This window comes from Rhinopithecus roxellana, chromosome 21 (genome assembly GCF_007565055.1).
Source record: "Rhinopithecus roxellana isolate Shanxi Qingling chromosome 21, ASM756505v1, whole genome shotgun sequence".
In the NCBI taxonomy this organism is placed as follows: Eukaryota; Metazoa; Chordata; class Mammalia; order Primates; family Cercopithecidae; genus Rhinopithecus; species Rhinopithecus roxellana.
The window spans coordinates 4,947,513-4,965,541 of NC_044569.1; the positions used below are offsets into that span (position 1 = coordinate 4,947,513).

At 42.9% G+C, this 18,029-nt stretch overlaps 2 protein-coding genes across 2 annotated transcripts in view; one reads left to right on the forward strand and one right to left on the reverse strand.

The window, feature by feature from the left end:
- ANKRD62 (ankyrin repeat domain 62) overlaps nt 1-18,029 on the forward strand; it is a 301,061-nt gene that overhangs the window by 132,051 nt on the left and 150,981 nt on the right. The gene's annotated exons all lie outside the window — the stretch shown is intronic.
- The window catches only part of LOC104671817 (piezo-type mechanosensitive ion channel component 2-like), a 101,599-nt gene that overhangs the window by 29,708 nt on the left and 53,862 nt on the right, over nt 1-18,029 (reverse strand). Inside the window, 5 exon segments of the mRNA XM_030926209.1 lie at nt 660-1,070; nt 3,584-3,748; nt 10,387-10,556; nt 11,303-11,469; nt 14,430-14,489. Coding sequence (XP_030782069.1) covers nt 660-1,070; nt 3,584-3,748; nt 10,387-10,556; nt 11,303-11,469; nt 14,430-14,489 — 973 coding nt within the window.

The following is an 18,029-nucleotide window of genomic DNA, read 5'->3' on the forward strand; positions in this document are numbered from 1 at the left end:
TTTTTTTTTTTGAGACAGAGTTTTGCTCTTGTTGCCCAGGCTGGTGTGCAATGGCACGATCTTGGCTCATGGCAACCTCTGCCTCCCAGGCTCAAGCAATTATCCTGCTTCAGCCTCCTGAGTACCTGGGATTACAGGTGCCCACCACCACGCACAGCTAATTTTTTTTTTTTTTTTTTTTTTTTTTGTATTTTTAGTAGAGAGGGGGGTTTCGCTATGTTGGCCAGGCTGGTCTTGAACTCCTAACCTCAGGTGATCCACCCGCCTCAGCCTCCCAAAGTGCTGGGATTACAGGCGTGAGCCACCATGCCCGGCCATGCCTGTCTTTAATTTCTCCAAATTACTGATTTTCATTTAGCACCATCCTCCCTGCTGTGTCCCCCACTTCCTATGTCCCCGTTTTTCCTTCAGAGACAACCTAATATCAGACTTTATGATAGAAAGAAATGTCCACACAAGGCTCTGAGTTTTGCTGGTTCTAGAACCAGTCATGGAGTTTGTTTTGTACTTGCAATGCAAGGAGTCTTGGAACTGTCTGTCTCCTCTCAGTGTCTAGGTGAACTTTTTTTCTGTATATGAATTTTTCTGTATACAGAATAAGGGCGTATATTTAAGTGGCGATTCGGGATACGTGTCTGACCTGCTCGCTGGACCCTTACTTGTTCAGCAGCAGCTCGCTGGCCATCAGCTCGTGCGTCAAGGGAGGTAAGATGCTGGACCTCAGCTTGTCGGTGTGGCTGTCGTCCGGGCTGACTGCCATGTGGTTCTTGCCTGCAGAGTCGTCCTGCTAGCCGAAGGACAGATGCTCGAAGCTCACAGCCTTGCTGTAGGAGGGTGGGGCCTCCACGTCCCCATCCAAGGTGGAGAACTGTGTCAGCTCTTCCTCTGGGGTGAGGCTGGCCTCTTCAGCACCCATGGCTCCCACATCGTACCCGGCGGCCTCGTACTCCTTGGCCTCCCTGGGCTCAGGCACCGTGCTCCCTGCCTCCTCCTCCTGCTCAGCCTCCACCTCCTCAATGGTCTCAGTGGTCCCCTGGCGTGAGTACAGCATGGTGCACTGTGTGGGCTCGCTGTTGGGAGAAAAGGTGGGCACAGAGCCCCTGTCTTAGCATCCATACTCCTGGGGCTCTTTCCCATTCCTGAGAGACCTCATCAGAACTCCTAAGGAAATGCCCCAGTTTTTCCCCCTGCATTCCATCAGCTTTGTTCTTTTGGGATAATCACTCCTGTTCTGCAGACACTGCAAACAGCAGCCTCTCCAATGCAAATGTTGACAGTGCACACACACAGTTTACAACCAGAGCCAGTCACATGGCTCTCAAAGAGCAGAACTCGCCCCCGTAACAAGTGTGGAGTATCTGGATTCCCAGCCTCGGGTTCCAGAGTCTGTTTCCATATCAACAAAGTACAGTTTACCCACTGCTCTGTCTGCTTCCGGGGGGGCATCCCTGGAGGGGAGAAGCTCTGAAGGCTTTGACCAAGAGCTAAGTCTTAGCAAATAGCTATTCTACCCTGCATCCTGCACAACAGACCCACCCAGACCATAAGAGGGGAATGGGAATGATTACATATTGGCTACCCTGGACAGCTGTGTGCTTGATAAAACATGCCAGCCTTCTTTCATGTTTATTCTTCCTGCTTTTCCATCCTTTGCCTTTTTTGCATTTCTGTGCATCCCGTCTGTGGAATCGCCACCCTCGTCCCAGCTCCCTGCACTGTGCCCAGGGCTTCCCCTTCAGCACGGGACTCCAGCCACTCTCTCCCCACGCAAGCTCTCCTCGACCCTTCTCCCTTCCAGCTGCCCACTCCACCCCAGAGCACGCTTCTGTTCTTTCCTCCCGACGACTTCACTTATTTTCTCCTACCAGTTCCTCTTTGAGTGCTCCTTTTCCAGAAGCTTCTCTACTCTCATCCTCACTTCCTGCCTTTGGCGTTCTGTTCTTTTTTCTCGTATCCTTTGTCTCCTTCTTTTGTTCCTATATTCTTTTAACTTTCCCTGTCAGGTCCGTGCAGACAAGGTTGGCCAATGACAAGAGGGCAGCCAGTGACATTCATGGCTTGCTCTGCCTCAGACACATCCAGCCATGGAGGGGAGAGAGGCAAAATCCACCTGGAGACTGGGAATCTGCCTTGGATGTGGGAGGATGTGTTAGACTCTGAAATATGTACTCTTATCTGAATGGTATGTGTGACCACCTGGGTTCCATAAACACTGAGATTCTCACATGCATAGACTGTACCCATGTTTCTTGTCACAGACACCAGTATGGACATATGGATGAGTGAATGAATGGATGAACCTTGGCACAGCCGTTCACGGCATCCTGTGACTGAAGAACCAGACGGGCCTGAGCTTTTGATGCCCGCTCAGGTGTTCAGAATCCCCAGGGCTGTGTCCCTGAGTGCGCACATCATGGAGGGGCTGCTGAAATGCCAGGCCAAACCCGATTTTTGCTAAGACTTACCTCAATTAGATACACCTCCTAGGAAGGCCATGCCATTGACCCATTGCCCAGGGAACTTCCAGACTACTGGAGCCAACCCCACACCAGGTCTCACGGCTATTAAGACTGTCATCAATCCTAATCATGCTCGCTTTGGTTTGGATCTCCTGTGGCACCAAGGGGCGGAGAGTACCTTCAGAGGTCAAGAAAATGGGCTGGCATGGCAGGCACATGCCCGCCAGAGGACTCTGTCAAATGGCCAAGGCATTCCCATCATGCCAGTGCCAGCGTACTGCAGGGCTGCACGGAGATACACAGCTGCCAGAGAAAAGAAGATGCCCTCTGACTTGCCACTGTGAGCAGTCAGAATGTAACTTGTTTTGGATTGGGCTGTTTTCATGTTAGGAGAAGCACAGTGTAGCTGCTGAGTTCAGTGTCTCCCCCGACCATCCTAAGGCAATTCAAAAAGAGTTCTCAGGTTGTATGCCAATAATTTTATTTCTAAATGAATACTGTTTTAGGGTAGGATTTCAGAGAACTTAAGCCACAGTTATTTTTTTCCCCAAAATAAAAGTTATAGGCTACAAAGGTGATACACTCTGCTGCATAATATTCTTTTTAAAAACCAATGGTAAACTATATTCTGACTTTTATGTCAATTAGGCAAATAACATGCAGACTTATTCAATATTCAGTGAAAATGACTACCTATGACAGATTTTTAGTTTTTTCCCTACTGCATGTATCTTTTGATCAAATGATGAGAAGTTTTCTACCTTTGCAAACAGAGTTCCCCCTTTGAGTAGTGCCCACAGAAGCTCTAAATTGTGGAGGAAACATGCGTATGTCTCCGAAAATGGAAAGTGTGAAATACTGAAAACATGGAGGAGAATGTTTGTGATAAGGATTTTTAAAGAAACTCCTAACAGACAAAAACTAAAGAGCGGTTAGTTTAATATAATGCTGTCCTGAGAACAATTACATCTCAGAGAGGGCAGTGGTTATGCTTCTGTTAGTCATGCAGATTCTTAAAATAAAAATGAAATAAAAACATACGTCACAAGAACTTATATTTGCAATGACATAAAGGGGGAAGAGGTGATTAAAATGACAGAACAAAGCATGCACAAGTTAAGCACCTTGATGCTAAACTGCCACTGTCAGCTGATGAGGAGGACATATCCATGCTGAGCATTTTACAGAGCCTAGGCCGAGCATGCTCACTTGTTTTAGGAATTTCTTGTCCATCTAAATCATCAAGGGTGGACTGCCTTGAGAACAGCATGGTTGCTTCAGTGTAGCAGCTAGCAGCACAAACAGTCACAGAAACACAGTGTTAAAACACCAAGTTGTACACATCGGCTTACACACGGATCGACTGACGAACACACTGCCATGCAGCAAACCACACATGACACCAACACCACCGACAAGGAAGGCCACCGCAGCGGGGCTCAGGCATGGGGAAGGACCTGTGTGCATGACCTGGAAACACACGAGTACTGGATTTTAAAAAACATATTGGCTAGTGACACATTACCAAATGGCACTCTCTGGGTGGGACTAAGAAATAGAAAAATGATGCGTCCCAATATTTTTCTCACAAAGTGTAATGTATGTAATTATAACTTCATAACAGAGGGCTTTTTTAAATGAAAGAAAATATGCTTTATTTGGAGCTTGCAGTCCTGAGTTAAGAGCATTTATTAACCAAATAATATAGAATTTACATAAAATATTTCAATCTTTTTTTTTTCTTTCTAAAACACAATCTTCAAAATTAGAGAGGGGAAACTCAGGAATGACAACAAACTGAATTTTGCACCCCATTTTTGGAGTGATATTCAGTTAAGCCAAATGAGATGCTCTGCATGTAGTTGGGATGCTGGTTTAATATGCAGCGGATATAAACCAACATCAGAAATAAAATAAAAGGCTGTAAAGGAAAGCACAAAGGAACCTGAGCAATGGCAGGGTCATTTTGTCTGTTAACTTTTCATTTTGCCTAATTTTTCTTCTGGATCATTTTTTAGGGCTTGGTGGATGCCATGATGGAGAGAACCCACTGCCTAAAATCCTCATCTCCTGGTACCCAATGGAGCAGTGACTGGTGAGGGAGGATGGCAGATCCAGGCCTAGGATGCTGCTGGGTGAGGATGCTCATGAGAGGAAGCACACAGGTGTGACACAGGCATCGTTTCAGTTCCCACACATGGTTCAACCCCAAAGAGGGACAGAGAGCCCAAAGATCCTCTAGAGAAAGCAACTGGAATACTTATCTTCCAACTTGAGTGCTCATGGGCTCGCTGACCCAGGGAACAGAAACAGACCCTTAGAGATACAGGATTCCTGATTTCCAGGCTGAACGTGGTAGGCTGAATACTGTCATCAAGTGAACTCACTAGGAGAGTGGTAGGTGCCTGGCCTGCACAGCCATATACTGTCAGTCGAGGATCCTGAGGCAGGATGGAAGCTGTTCAGGATGCAGTGACCACTGCAAGCCTGGGAGGAGCGAATTTGAGTTATTCACTCATGGAACCTGTTAAAAGAGTTTTTCAGGTCCCATATGCTGGAGCACAAGCCATAACTGCTCCAGTGGGGCTGGCCATGGGGCTGTGCATGTCACAGCTACGTGGCCAAGACAGGGGCAGGCAGTGAGGGCGATAAGCCTGTGAGCAACAAAAATACTCTCTAATAAGGGCATGGAGGCTGGTTTTGCTTTGTTTTGTTTTGCCCCAGCTCCTTTAGATGTCACCATGTCACCATGTCCTGGACAAAATAAGGAGACAATGACAAGATAAATAGAACAGCATTGGATGAACACAGCGAGGATGAGGATGCTGACATTAACTGGCTGTTGGGTTTTAGACAAATCAGTGCCCCTTTCTGGGGCCCTAATTTTATGTTTCTGCATGAGGGGACTTTACACTTCGGTATTTCATTTAATATTTACAGAGATGTAACCCCATAGCCTGTGCAGTCGCCTGCAGCTTTGCTCAGGTTTTCCTCATGGGAACTGATGGTTCTAATTCAAAAGCCCTGTTTATCTTGTTAACTCTTGGATGGAGTTCTCAGAACCTACAAAATCCCACACAGGTGGGTTCCCTGTAGGACAACTAATACGTCACCCAATCCAGGACAGTTTAAAAGTGAATAGGAAGGGGAGGAAATGTATAAAAATAGGCCCAGACAGCAGGCCCAAGGGGATGGCTGCCATCACCTGCCTGATGGGCCCCCACTGCGAGCACCCCAGGAACACATGGCAACCCCTCAGAGGACATATTTAAAATATTAACCGCCTCCTACCTGGGAATGCCCCTCAGGATATTAACTAATGTTTTCTGCAGCAATTTAAGCTAATATAGTTTCTAGGAAGGTAGATGTTATCTGATTATATAAAGCAACCATTAAAAAATGTTTGCCATTTTACATCTGGATTTGAAAGAAAACGTGACTCTTCTCTAAGTCAAAGGGACTACAAATCCACCTGTTAGGATCCCACCCAGACTCCGTCTACTGTCTGCTTGAAGGTAAAATCCATGCCACTGGCCTCGCAGCAGGGGCCATGAAGGGCGCTGGCCACACCAGGTGAGTGTAACCTCACTGGGGAGTGGCAGCCTCCTGGCCACCAGACCCTTCCCAGTGACTTCCCCCGCAGAACCTCTTCTAGGGAGGGTTACTACCTTTCCAGCAATCAGCATGGCTTCCTGGAGACTACAGTGTAGACAAATGATTATTTGGAAATCTGAAAGTTTCTAAAGCCTAGAAATATGGCTCACTGCAGAAAAGGGCAGCTGTGGTAACTCCTTTACTGGCAACAAGACCGGCCCTATTCTGTCTCCCCTTTCTTTAGGCTGAGAAACAAAATACAAATACATTAAAACCCAATTCTAAAGGTGCTGGTTTCCTACTAGTTATTGTATTTACTGACTGACCATTTTAAAATTGGGGAGAGGATATTCTGACAGTCTTTGTCAAAAAGCAATTGATGGATTTAAATATCTCCTAACTCACAATTTTTTATCAAGATTGTGGTTTCCTATTTGCAATCTTAGGTCAGATTTAAAGGCAGTTACTTGATTTTATTTTAACCAATTGTTTTTCCTGCTTAATTGTGATTTATAATATTTAATTTCTTAATGGGACATATTGTCCATTGTTACGCAGTTAAATGTCATAAAGATGGGATTCACCTATGTTTACTTTATGAAAAATTTCTTTTCTTGTTTTTTTTTGAGACGGAGTCTCGCTCTGTCGCCCAGGCTGGAGTGCAGTGGCCAGATCTCAGCTCACAGCAAGCTCCGCCTCCCGGGTTTACGCCATTCTCCTGCCTCAGCCTCCCAAGTAGCTGGGACTACAGGCGCCTGCCACCTCGCCCGGCTAGTTTTTTGTATTTTTTAGTAGAGACGGGGTTTCACCATATTAGCCAGGATGGTTTCGATCTCCTGACCTCGTGATCCGCCCGTCTCGGCCTCCCAAAGTGCTGGGATTACAGGCTTGAACCACCACGCCCGGCCGAAAAATGTATTTTCAATTCACCTTCAAATATTCTCTGAGGCCACTGATTCAGTTTGGTTCTAGAGCATCTGTTTTCAAACGAGGCTCATGTGTGATACTTAGGAGGTCTATAAAATCCTTGAGATGGTGTGAAAAAAAATTTTATCTTTGTATGATTTTTCCCTGTGGGAGACTACTTCATGAAATTTCAAAAGAGGTTCATTAAAAAATGTCACCAATTACTGTTAGAGTCATCACAAATTAATAACGAAAGGCTATTCTATTCATTACCCATTTCACTTCCCACATTTGGAGATTCGGGTAACAAAAAAATCTCTGTGTATTACAAAATGAACCTAGAAGGGAGGTTAAAAAAAGGCATTTGAAAAATTTTACAAATCACATGATGGGGCAGCATATTTTCTTGAAGAAAGATGCAAAGGTGCAGTATTCAAAGTCAATGCTACGCATGTATATGATCGTATTCTTCACTGCGTGGGAGGGAACGATCCCAGTTGAATATGATCATGACTTTCGGTTAAGTTCCCTAGAGCTGTCTGAACCTTTTATTTTAGAATTTAAAAGTAATAAAGACATAGTTTGGATCAGATCCAGTCCATATTGGATATATACAGAGCAGTACAGTCCAAAGCTGAGAGCAGTGGGATGTGTGTGAATGTTACGCGAAAATAAATGAACAAATCAAAGAAACATCATTTGGGACGTGTACATGTAGAGAATCTCAGCATTTCTTTCACCCTATCATGCTCTTGTTTTTTTGAAAAACGGTTGTTTGATCATGAATAGTTCCTACAGTGGGTAGATTAGAAATGTTTAGATACCCAATATCCCTTTGTTCACCCTGTAACTAGGAGGCAGCACCAGTCAGCATCTCGAGTGCTCACTACATTCGGACAAATCCTGGCTCCCCACCCACCCTGCTGCACAAACCTGTAGGCTGTCCCAGACCTGCCCATGCAGGGTCCCTGTAGGATTAAGGCAGGACCTAGCTGGACTACTTAAGGACTTAGGTAACCTGGGGGTAGACATGGATTTTAAGTTTTAGCATTAAAATGAATTAAGCGCGTTGAATTAAATTAAAGAGAGAATGATTCAGTTTAAATACAATGATCAATAGATTGTTGCAATAAGAATGAATTTAATACTTCTGGAAGCTTCCAAGTAGAACAGTTATAATAGTTTTCAAAAAATAAAAATAAAATTCAAGCTAAAGAATGACCTTTGTCTGAATGGAATCTGTCAAAGAAGAAGACAGAAGCTCCCTTTCAAAATGTTGATTGTGGGAGGTTTCCAGGAAGACACAATGAGACTCTGGTAACACTCACCAGTGGAAGGACATGATATTAAAAGTTCTCTTTGTAACTTTTGATATTACTAATGATTTCAGAAATTAATAATTGAGAAATATGCATATTCTTGGGTAGAAAGAAACTGAAAAATAAAGTTTTATGATGACATAGTTTTCTAATAATCAATTATTTTATTCTATGAATTAAAGCTTTAAACTGAATCTCAATTAGGAAATAAATGTTTGACCTTGAAATCATAGTTTCTGTCCTAAACGTTTCTTCTTTCCACAAAAATATACAATAATAGATGAAATATCTGTGTCTTTGAAATTCATAAATAAGCAAAGATTATTAACAAACTAAAAGAAAAATATAGTCTCTTTTATTATCCCTCAAAAGACTTTAAAAGAATCAATACCTATTTTAGGGGGGCAGGCAGGGATATATCCATGCACAGTGTTATTTGCACAAATATTACTTCTAAATCAATCTAGGCATGAATGCATATATTTTAAATTAGGCTTAGCATACATCTTATTTTAAAACTTGGATTTTTACAAAATATATGTATATATTTTATTGTGTATCTCTCTCACAAAGATCTTTTCATACCAATAAATACGGATCTGCATCAATAATAATTATTGGGTAGCAAAATAATAGGCATAATTAGAGAGGCTCAAATACAGGAATGCAGCAACAGTTAAACAGCACTTTAGAGTAAAACTTTTTTTATTTTTTTTACCCACATCTCCTCACTCAGTCCAATGTCCAGTTGTCTATTTTGGGTTTGGTATCAATAAAATGGTCTCAGCTCCCTCTCCTATTTCATCTGGAAATACATCCAGCAATTGTGAAGGACAAATACTTTTCCAGGTCATTAGTGCCTTGCTATGAAGTGTGACTCTAAAGCCATCCAGGAGTTTCTGACCAGCAGCCAGAGACACCAATCTCTACTGTCCTCCCCAGGGCAAGCATTTTAGGAGGTAATGGCCTTATCTCAGTTCTTCCTAGGCTAAACTGTTTAGGGGACTACTCTTATCTTTATAGGCCTCTCCCAGAATCGAGGCCAGGGCTTGGCACAGAATGGCTGATACTCAACATGTTTCATGAAAAAAGTAAAACATGAATGTTCTCAGTGATACAATTCTTTACCTGTGAAGGTGGCTATAAGGTGTAATTCATTCGGTCTAGTTCTTCACCCTACACAAGGCAATTTTACCTCCTAAGACAGGGACTTCTGTTTTAACTTAGAATCTAGCTCTGTCACCAGCTATCTAGAACGCTGTGATGCAAAGAATTCTGAGGCTTTTCTGGGACAGGCAGTAAGCTGGCCTGTGGTGCAGGATGAGGCAATGAGAGACAGCACACTAGGGTGGCTGAGAGCTTGGGTTCTGAGCTAAACCACATGATTTTGGATTATGGGTGCGCTTTTGTATACATCCTAGCTGTGTGACTTTGGGTATGTTTCTTAATCTCTCTGTAACTGAATTCTGTCTTTGCAAAACAGGGATAATAATAGCATGCATCTCGCAGGGTCTTAGAGGATAAATTGAGGTAACTCAGGTACAGTGCTTAGTACTGGCACCTGGCGAATCCATTAGTACTGTGTCATCTGATAATCCTGTTGTGAAACAATGCGTACAATAGTAAACTCAGAGGAGATAGAAGCTAACAGAATACTTTCTGGGAATTTTTATTACAAACCTTCAGGTAACAATTCTGAAGGGAAAGATCAAAGATAGCCACAGAAGTAGAAGACCCTAATGTAGAAGACACTTTGTGGATCAGCTATCTTGAAAGGCAATAAGGATGTAACCCTTGACACAAATAGTAACTTTGGGGTTGGGAGGGATCATTCTTCCTTGCCTCCAGCTTGGAAATCTCTATACTGTGCCTTTGGGTCATACAGATACAGCTAACAGTGTCTTATTGATACCAGCTTTTATCTGGTTCCTTCTAGGCAAGGACAATGTTCCTTATAGTTGTTGTACAGACGGTGACAGCTGGAAGAGGGTGGGGGTCCATGCACGGTTTTGATTAACTTTCACCTCACACATTCGTTTCTTATATTTGATGACATTCACCTCATTTACCTTCGTCAAAAGTAAACCCATTGTTAGAAAGTGAAATACCTGGAGATACTGTCATGTGAATCTAAACTATCCATCCTGTGGGCTGTCTGTGCACCTGAAGCAGCTCCGACGGGTCGCTCGTCAATGGTGTCCAGTCCCGACTCTCTGGAAAGGTTCATGATGTGGTTCTGATAGTACATGTGGATGCTCTCCCGAGTCGGAACGTTGCCCTGAGGAGAACGAGACATTGCCACCGTTCCTATGGAGGCAGGTGCCTGCCTGTACAGCCGCCCAGCATTTCTCAGTGCAGACAGCTTTTCGTACCCATGCATGCCTGGATAAGGATTAGCACCATGCTAGGCAAGTGGGGATTGATGTCGACTCATTTCATAAGTGGTTTCCAACATTACTAGGTAGATCTAAGTAAGTGTCTTCTTATAGGTAGATAATTTTACTAAATCATGGTAACTTTTCAAGAAATGAACTATTATTTTTAAATACAATCTTTAAACCATATATTTTGTTGTTCTGCATATGTCCTAAGTTTTCTTATAAAAAAGTTTCAGATCAAACTTTCCAGACTTCAGTGTTCAGGAGGGAGAAAAAAAAAACACCACTTTCTACACTTTCTAGACTAAAACTGTAATTCTCTATTAACTATAGGGATATAGAACAAGGCAATGTCTGTACACCTGCAAACTGTGGTGAAGGGAGGGATAGGATGAATAAAGTTGCCCTTCTGTGATGTGTATATGTGTGTGTGTGTGCACGTGTGTGTAGGTGCACGTGCATGCACATTTAATTATTTTAATTCTTAGTGTGGAATAGATTTAAATACACAGAAAAGCAAAGGGTTTATGCAACAATTGCCTGGAAAGAAAGGGTTTTGTCTTATCCTACCTGGAGTTTTGGACATTGACTTTTAATGTCTTCTTAATGTGGGAAGGAGCAAAAAGAATTACACCAGCAGTATTACCTTCTTAATTTCTCTGGTCAGCATGCATCATTCAATTCTCAGAACTGTAGATATATCAATATGCTCCCTTGAAATGGAGTTAAGCCAAGTGGTGAAACTGTCCACTGTTGCCAGAAATAGGACCCAGGTAAATTTCAAAATATTAAATATCCTCTTGATGATATTGTCTAGGAGAAAGAAAAGCAACAAGATGTTAAAGGAACAAAATACCATTGATTTTGCTTTTGTGTAGAACAGCGATGTTCTACCAAAAATCGGACCTGGCTCTTGCCCTGTGCATCTAAAAGGCCTGTGACTCAGATTCTCATCATGCATGGAGGAGAGCTGCCATGCAGAAAGCTCTTGTGGGGCTTTGCACACATGCAGTGGCAGTCCACATCAGGATAGAACTTGCAATCTTTAGTGGAAATAGCAAGCAGAGCAGCTCCCTATGAGCTGACCCTGAACAACATGGGTTTGAACTGCGTGGACTGTTTTCAGTAAAATTACACCAAAAGTGCCTGCCTCTCCTGCTTCCCCTTCCACCTTCTCTCCTCCACCTTTTCTGCATCTGCCACTCCTGAGACAGCAAAACCAACCCCTCTTCTTCCTCCTCCTCCTCAGCCCACTCGAGGGCAAGACGACGAGGATGAAGAGCTTTATGATGGTCTGCTTCCAGTTACTGAATAAAAACTATATTTTCTCTTCTTTCTGATCTTCTTCATGACATTTTCTCTAGCTTCCTCCCACAATATCTGTATATAGTGACATCTGATGTTCTGTGTGAGAATGTTTCCCGCCTGTGCTGTCACTACCTTGGTGACGCCCAAACCTCCTTGAAACTGTGTCACACCTAACAGTCTTCCATGAGGTATGTTTAGGAAGCAAGGAAAGGAGAGGGTATCTTTTGCTGACAAGGAGGTACAGGAAGAGAACGGCCGCCTCTCGAAGCTGAATGAAGCGAGTCGCTGTGGCCACTGAAGAGGTGATGCCACGAGCTCCGACGTTTCCCTTCCCACCCCTCCTCACATCCTCTACAAAATCTCAAGCGAGGCATGTATTTCTCACAGTCGTTCAGATAGCGCCTCTAGCTGCTCTGTGTAGACATAAAGGGGAAGCTTGGTTCCGGAGGATGAAAGGCTGGGAGTTACACCCATCAATGAACTTTAGCAGCTCCTCATATTTTCAACACCTATTTTTCTCATTTCACAATTGTTTTCTTAGAAAGGATGAAGATAAACGTTATTACCGCATGGTTTTGCTATGGTAGGCCTGATGGTAAGGCTGCAGCCGCTGCACTGGGGACATGAGTCACGTGTGCTTTGTGAACCTGGGTGACGACTCACCAACAGGGAAAGTGAGGACTCGAGTTTAACTACAGGGGCAGTAGGACACAGTGGTTAAGAGCACACACTCTGGATTCAGATTCCTTGGGTTCAAATCCCAACTCCACTCTTTAGCAGTTACATAGGCTTGGTTAATACAACTAAGAGATTAAGTTGGTTAATCTCTCTCTGCCTCAGTTCCCTGTTTTGAGAGGTTAAAGTAGTTAATATACTCCAAATTCTTGAAAAAGTGCCTGAGAAACAAGACAGGTGATCTGAAGTGTTAGCTGCTGTTATGGTGTGAGGCTTTGCAGCAGTAAGAGTGTCCAGGTCCACATGAATGTGTGTCCGATGACCTAGAACTGGAAGTCTGGGTTTCAGGACTGGCACAGCGGAAGGCACTAGGTGGCCTTCAGTAAGTCTCCTTTTGTGCCAGCAGAGGGCAGGCTTGGAGGCAGTTGTGTGAGGACACAAAGAGCCTGACGCCTGGTCTGCTGATAGATAACTGCACAGGCGCTCCAAAGCAGATGAAAAAACGGCATGATTAGAGAGGGCCAGAGAGCATCGAGTTCATTTCATTTGGAGGCTTTTGCCTTTTTTTCTTCCTGCATAAACATACCTTCCTCCCAATCACATACTATGAGGAGCCCAGATGGCACTGTGGCTGCACCCAGAGTTAGAAGACAAGGGTTCTCTCCCTGACTCTTACCTATGGAATCCAGAACAAGTCACCAACTCACTGAGCCTGGTTTTCCCTCCTAAAATGAAGAGTTTGGCCCTAACCTTCTAGTGTATCTCTAACTTCCCCAGTCCTACTTACCTCTCATTTACCTCCTCCTTTCTGTGTTTTTTAAAAATAATTGCCAGTACTTTTTGTTTGCCTCCATTCTGACGGCTTCCATGGGACATTAAGAAGTTGCTCCCTAAAAGCCTCTTTCATAGATGCTTGCCTAAAGGAATTTACAAACTGAAACTAATGCAACATTTTATCCAACTGCGTAAAGTCCAGACCTACTTTTAAGAGTCATTTTGCCGCAGGGTGCAGTGGCTCATGCCTGGAATCCCAGCACTTTGGGAGCCCGAGGCGGGCGGATCACGAGGTCAGGAGATCCAGACCTTCCTGGTTAACACGGTGAAACCCCGTCTCTGCTAAAAACTTCAAAAAATTAGCCGGGCCTGGTGGTGGGCACCTGTAGTCCCAGCTACTCGGGAGGCTGAGGCAGGAGAATGGCGTGAGCCTGGGAGGTGGAGCTTGCAGTGAGCTGAGATCGGCCACTGCACTCCAGCCTGGGCGACAGAGCAAGACTCTGTCTCAAAAAAAAAATTAAAAAAGGGTCATTTGGCCGGGCGCAGTGGCTCAAGCCTGTAATCCCAGCACTTTGGGAGGCCGAGACGGGTGGATCACGAGGTCAGGAGATCGAGACCATCCTGGCTAACACGGTGAAACCCCGTCTCTACTAAAAAAATACAAAAACCTAGCCGGGCGAGGTGGCGGGCGCCTGTAGTCCCAGCTACTCGGGAGGCTGAGGCAGGAGAATGGCGTGAACCCAGGAGGCCGAGCTTGCAGTGAGCTGAGATCTGGCCACTGCACTCCAGCCTGGGCGACAGAGCGAGACTCCGTCTCAAAAAAAAAAAAAAAAAAAAAAAAAGGGTCATTTTGCAATCTCAGTGGAGATGAGATTCCAAGGGATACTGATTATTTACTCATAGTCCAGAAAACAGTGTTCAATTCACAATTTTTCAGGCGGCCTTCCATTATATACCATCTGGGCAGGTATCATTTTCAAAGTTCCCACTGCTCATGTTTATCGTTATTTTGTTACCTGGTCCGTCAGATTTCTTTTTGATTGGTTCATCCTCCCAATCTTCCCATTCCACGGGACCTGCCAAGTGTGTTCAATAAAGATGAGTTAAATTCCATTTAGGGTAAATTAAATGCCAGTGTTACTCTTCTAGATTAAAAGGAATTTTATAATTAACTCCAGGACATTCTGTCTATTTTAAGAGTTCCTTGGGAAAATCTGCTCGAATTCATAGCTCTTAGATTATTTTACTCCATGCCAGCATAAAAATTATGTAAACCAAGGATGTGTAAACTACATTCGCTGGTGGCTACTGGCCAGTACTGGCAGGCTGACTATTGTCAAATGGCCTGTGAGTTCAGAATGGCTTTTATATTTTTAATAGTTGAAAAATCTAAAGGAGAATAATATTTGGTGCATGTGAAAACTATGTGAAATTCGAATTTAACAGTCATGCCCATTTGTCTGTATATTGTCTATAGCTGCTTTTTCCCTATAATGGCAGGTTTGAGTTGCACAGAGACTTCATGAATAGTAAACCTTAAAATATTTACTGTCAACACCAGGTGCAGAGGCTCATACTTGTAGCCCCAGCACTTTGGGAGCCCGAGGAAAGAGGATAGCCTGAGCCCAGGAGTTTGAGACCAGCCTGGGCAACATAGTGAGACCTCGTCTCTACAGAAAATCAAAATATTAGCTGGGTGTGGTGGCACGCACCTGTAGTCCCAGCTATTTGAGAGGCTGAGGGTGGGAGGATTGCTTGAACCTGGGAGCCATGATTGTGCCACTGCACTCCAATCTGGGCAAAAGAGTGAGACCTTGTCTTAAATAAATAAATAAATAAATATATTTGCTATGAGGTTCTTTATAGAAAATGTTTGTCATATCTTAAAATGACATTATAGGATTTCATTTCATTTCATATCCTCTTATTTAAGGCTAAAATGATCTAGCAAGTAAAAGGGCAGGATAGCCAGTTAAATTTGAATGTAAGATAAATAAGAAATTTTAAATTTCAGAAAATGTAAACATATATTTAGGAGATTCCTTACAAGCACAAATTGTGTCATGGTAAAGTCTGGGATTCTGGTGTGCCCATCACCAAACGGCAAACATTGTACCAGCAGGTAATTTTTCAACCCTTAACTCCCCCCTCCCCAATTCTCCCGCATTTGATTATCTCCAGTGTCTATAACTGCCCTCCCTCCGGATGCCCATATGCACCCACTGTTTAGCTCCCACTGATAAGTGAGAACATAAGGTATTTGACTTTCTGTTTCTGCATTATTTCGTTAGGATAATGGCCTCCAGCTCCATCCACGTTGCGCAGAAGATATGACTTCATTCATTTTTATGGCTAAGTAGTATTCCATGACATACACATATATCACATTTTCTTTTTCCAATCCTCCGTTGATGGACAGTTAGGTTGATTACATATTTATGCTATTGTGAATAGTGCTGCAATAAACATGTGAGTGCAGGTGCCTTTTGGATACAATAATTTTCTTCCCTTTGAATGTATATGTAGTAGTGGGATTGCCGAATTGAAGGGTATGTTTAGTTCTTTAAGAAATCTTCATTTTTTTTGAGGTTTTATTTGGGTACCAGTGATTGATTCCAAATAAACCTTTTTACTAAAAGGATATAAGGTGGTTTATGGTTACATATGAAATATAACAGGATAACAGGTAGATGAGAAAGTAAAATGAAAAAATCAGGTTAGGAGACACAAAATAGACCCAGGGATGAGGCTAAAACACTTATAATTTGGTGTTGATGTTGTTATCTGATAGGGCATGTTGCTTATACTGTTGCTCTGAGGGAGAGCATCTCGAGAATTTTCAAATAATGATGTGAAGTTTGAGGTACGTATTTTAAGTCTTTGTATTTTTAAAGTATAAGTATGTTCCATGAAATATGTCCAGATTATACTTAAGCTAAACATTGTTTGTTATGTTAAAAACTCAAATGGGGCTTCATATATAGAGAGAAGATATATATGTGTATATATCAATATACATATATTATATATGAAGCCCAGGAAATATGTAGAGGGAATATATATGTTCTATATATATTCTCTCTCTGTGTGTATATATATCTCTCTGATATATATATGTCCTATATATATTCTATCTCTGTGTGTGTGTGTGTGTATATATATATTAGAGTCAGGTCTTGCTCTGTTGCCCAGGTTGGACTGCAATGGTGTGATCATAGCTCACTGCAGCCTTGACCTCCAGGGCCCAAGTGATCCTCCCTCCTCAGCCTCCCAAGTAGCTAGGACTACAAGTGTACAACACCACACCTGACTATATTAAGAAAAAATCTTTTTAGAGATGTTTCCCAGGCTGGTCTCAAACTGCTGGCCTCAAGTGATCCTTCTACTGCAGAGTCCCAAGTTACTGAAATTACAGGCGTGAGCCACAGCTCCTGGCTCAGTTTCCTGCATTTTATCTGGTAACCCTACCTAAGGTCATTCATGATCTGACTCCAGGAATCTTCTCAAACTTATTTTCTGCTATCCTCTTTACTACTGTTGCTCCACATCTGGTCTTGACCAGCTAAGCTGACCTGCTCTTTATATTTTATTTTTTATGCATGGGCTTGCTTTCTTCTGCTAGAATGTCAGGCTGTGTGCAAATACTCCCTTCTTCATGGAGCATTCTCTGAAGCCATGCTTGCCTACAAGAAATCCTTTCTCCCTCAGGTCCCACATTATTTTATCTCTACTTTTTAAAACGGAACTTTGCAGTTTTGATATCATTAGGAATTTTCCCCCTATACTTATCTTGCCTACCAGTTACAATGAAAGGCTTTAGAACAAATTAGTCTAGTAGGAATTCCAGACCCACTACTCACTGAATGGCTGTGTGACCTCAGGCAAGTTGCTTCATTCTCTGGGACCTTATTTGCTCCTCTGTAGAGCAGGGATAATAAAATGACCCTGTGCTGTTGCAAGGATCGAATTAGTTACTATGGTATACATGAGGCACATATGACAACAGCTGGCACTTCAGAAGAACGGGATCCACGTGCTTCATCTGTCTGGAAGACATGATGCCTCGTACCAAGAAAGTGCTGAGTAAATATTCATTAAAAGAGTATCTTTAAATTATTGCTGTCTTTGATTGGTAGGTTAAGAGTGCTGCACGTGCACAATAAATAATCTTCATGACTCAGAGCAATGAGCCATTTTCAAGATGACCAAAGAACAAATTTTTATAACTGACTGAAACATTCCAGAAGGACAAATGTCTGAGAACAGCAAACACAATTTTGAAAAAAAAAAAAGGTAGTGAGAGGAGCTTGCCTCACTAAAAATTAAAACAAACTCTATAGCTACTAGACTTAATAGTATGTGGCATTGGCCTAGAGCGAGACAATACAAGGGAAGACCAAAATAGAGTCTGAAAACATACCCGAGAAGAAATGGGAGCCTGACACTGACAAATGAAGCATTTAAATCCAGTAGGAAAGGATGAATCATCTTAATAAACTGGAATAACATAATTGTCTATCCATCTAAAAGTGAACAAATTAGATCTCCACTTCATAGAATAAAAATTTAAGATGTAGCCAGGTGCAGTGGCTCACGCCTGTAATCCCAGCACTTTG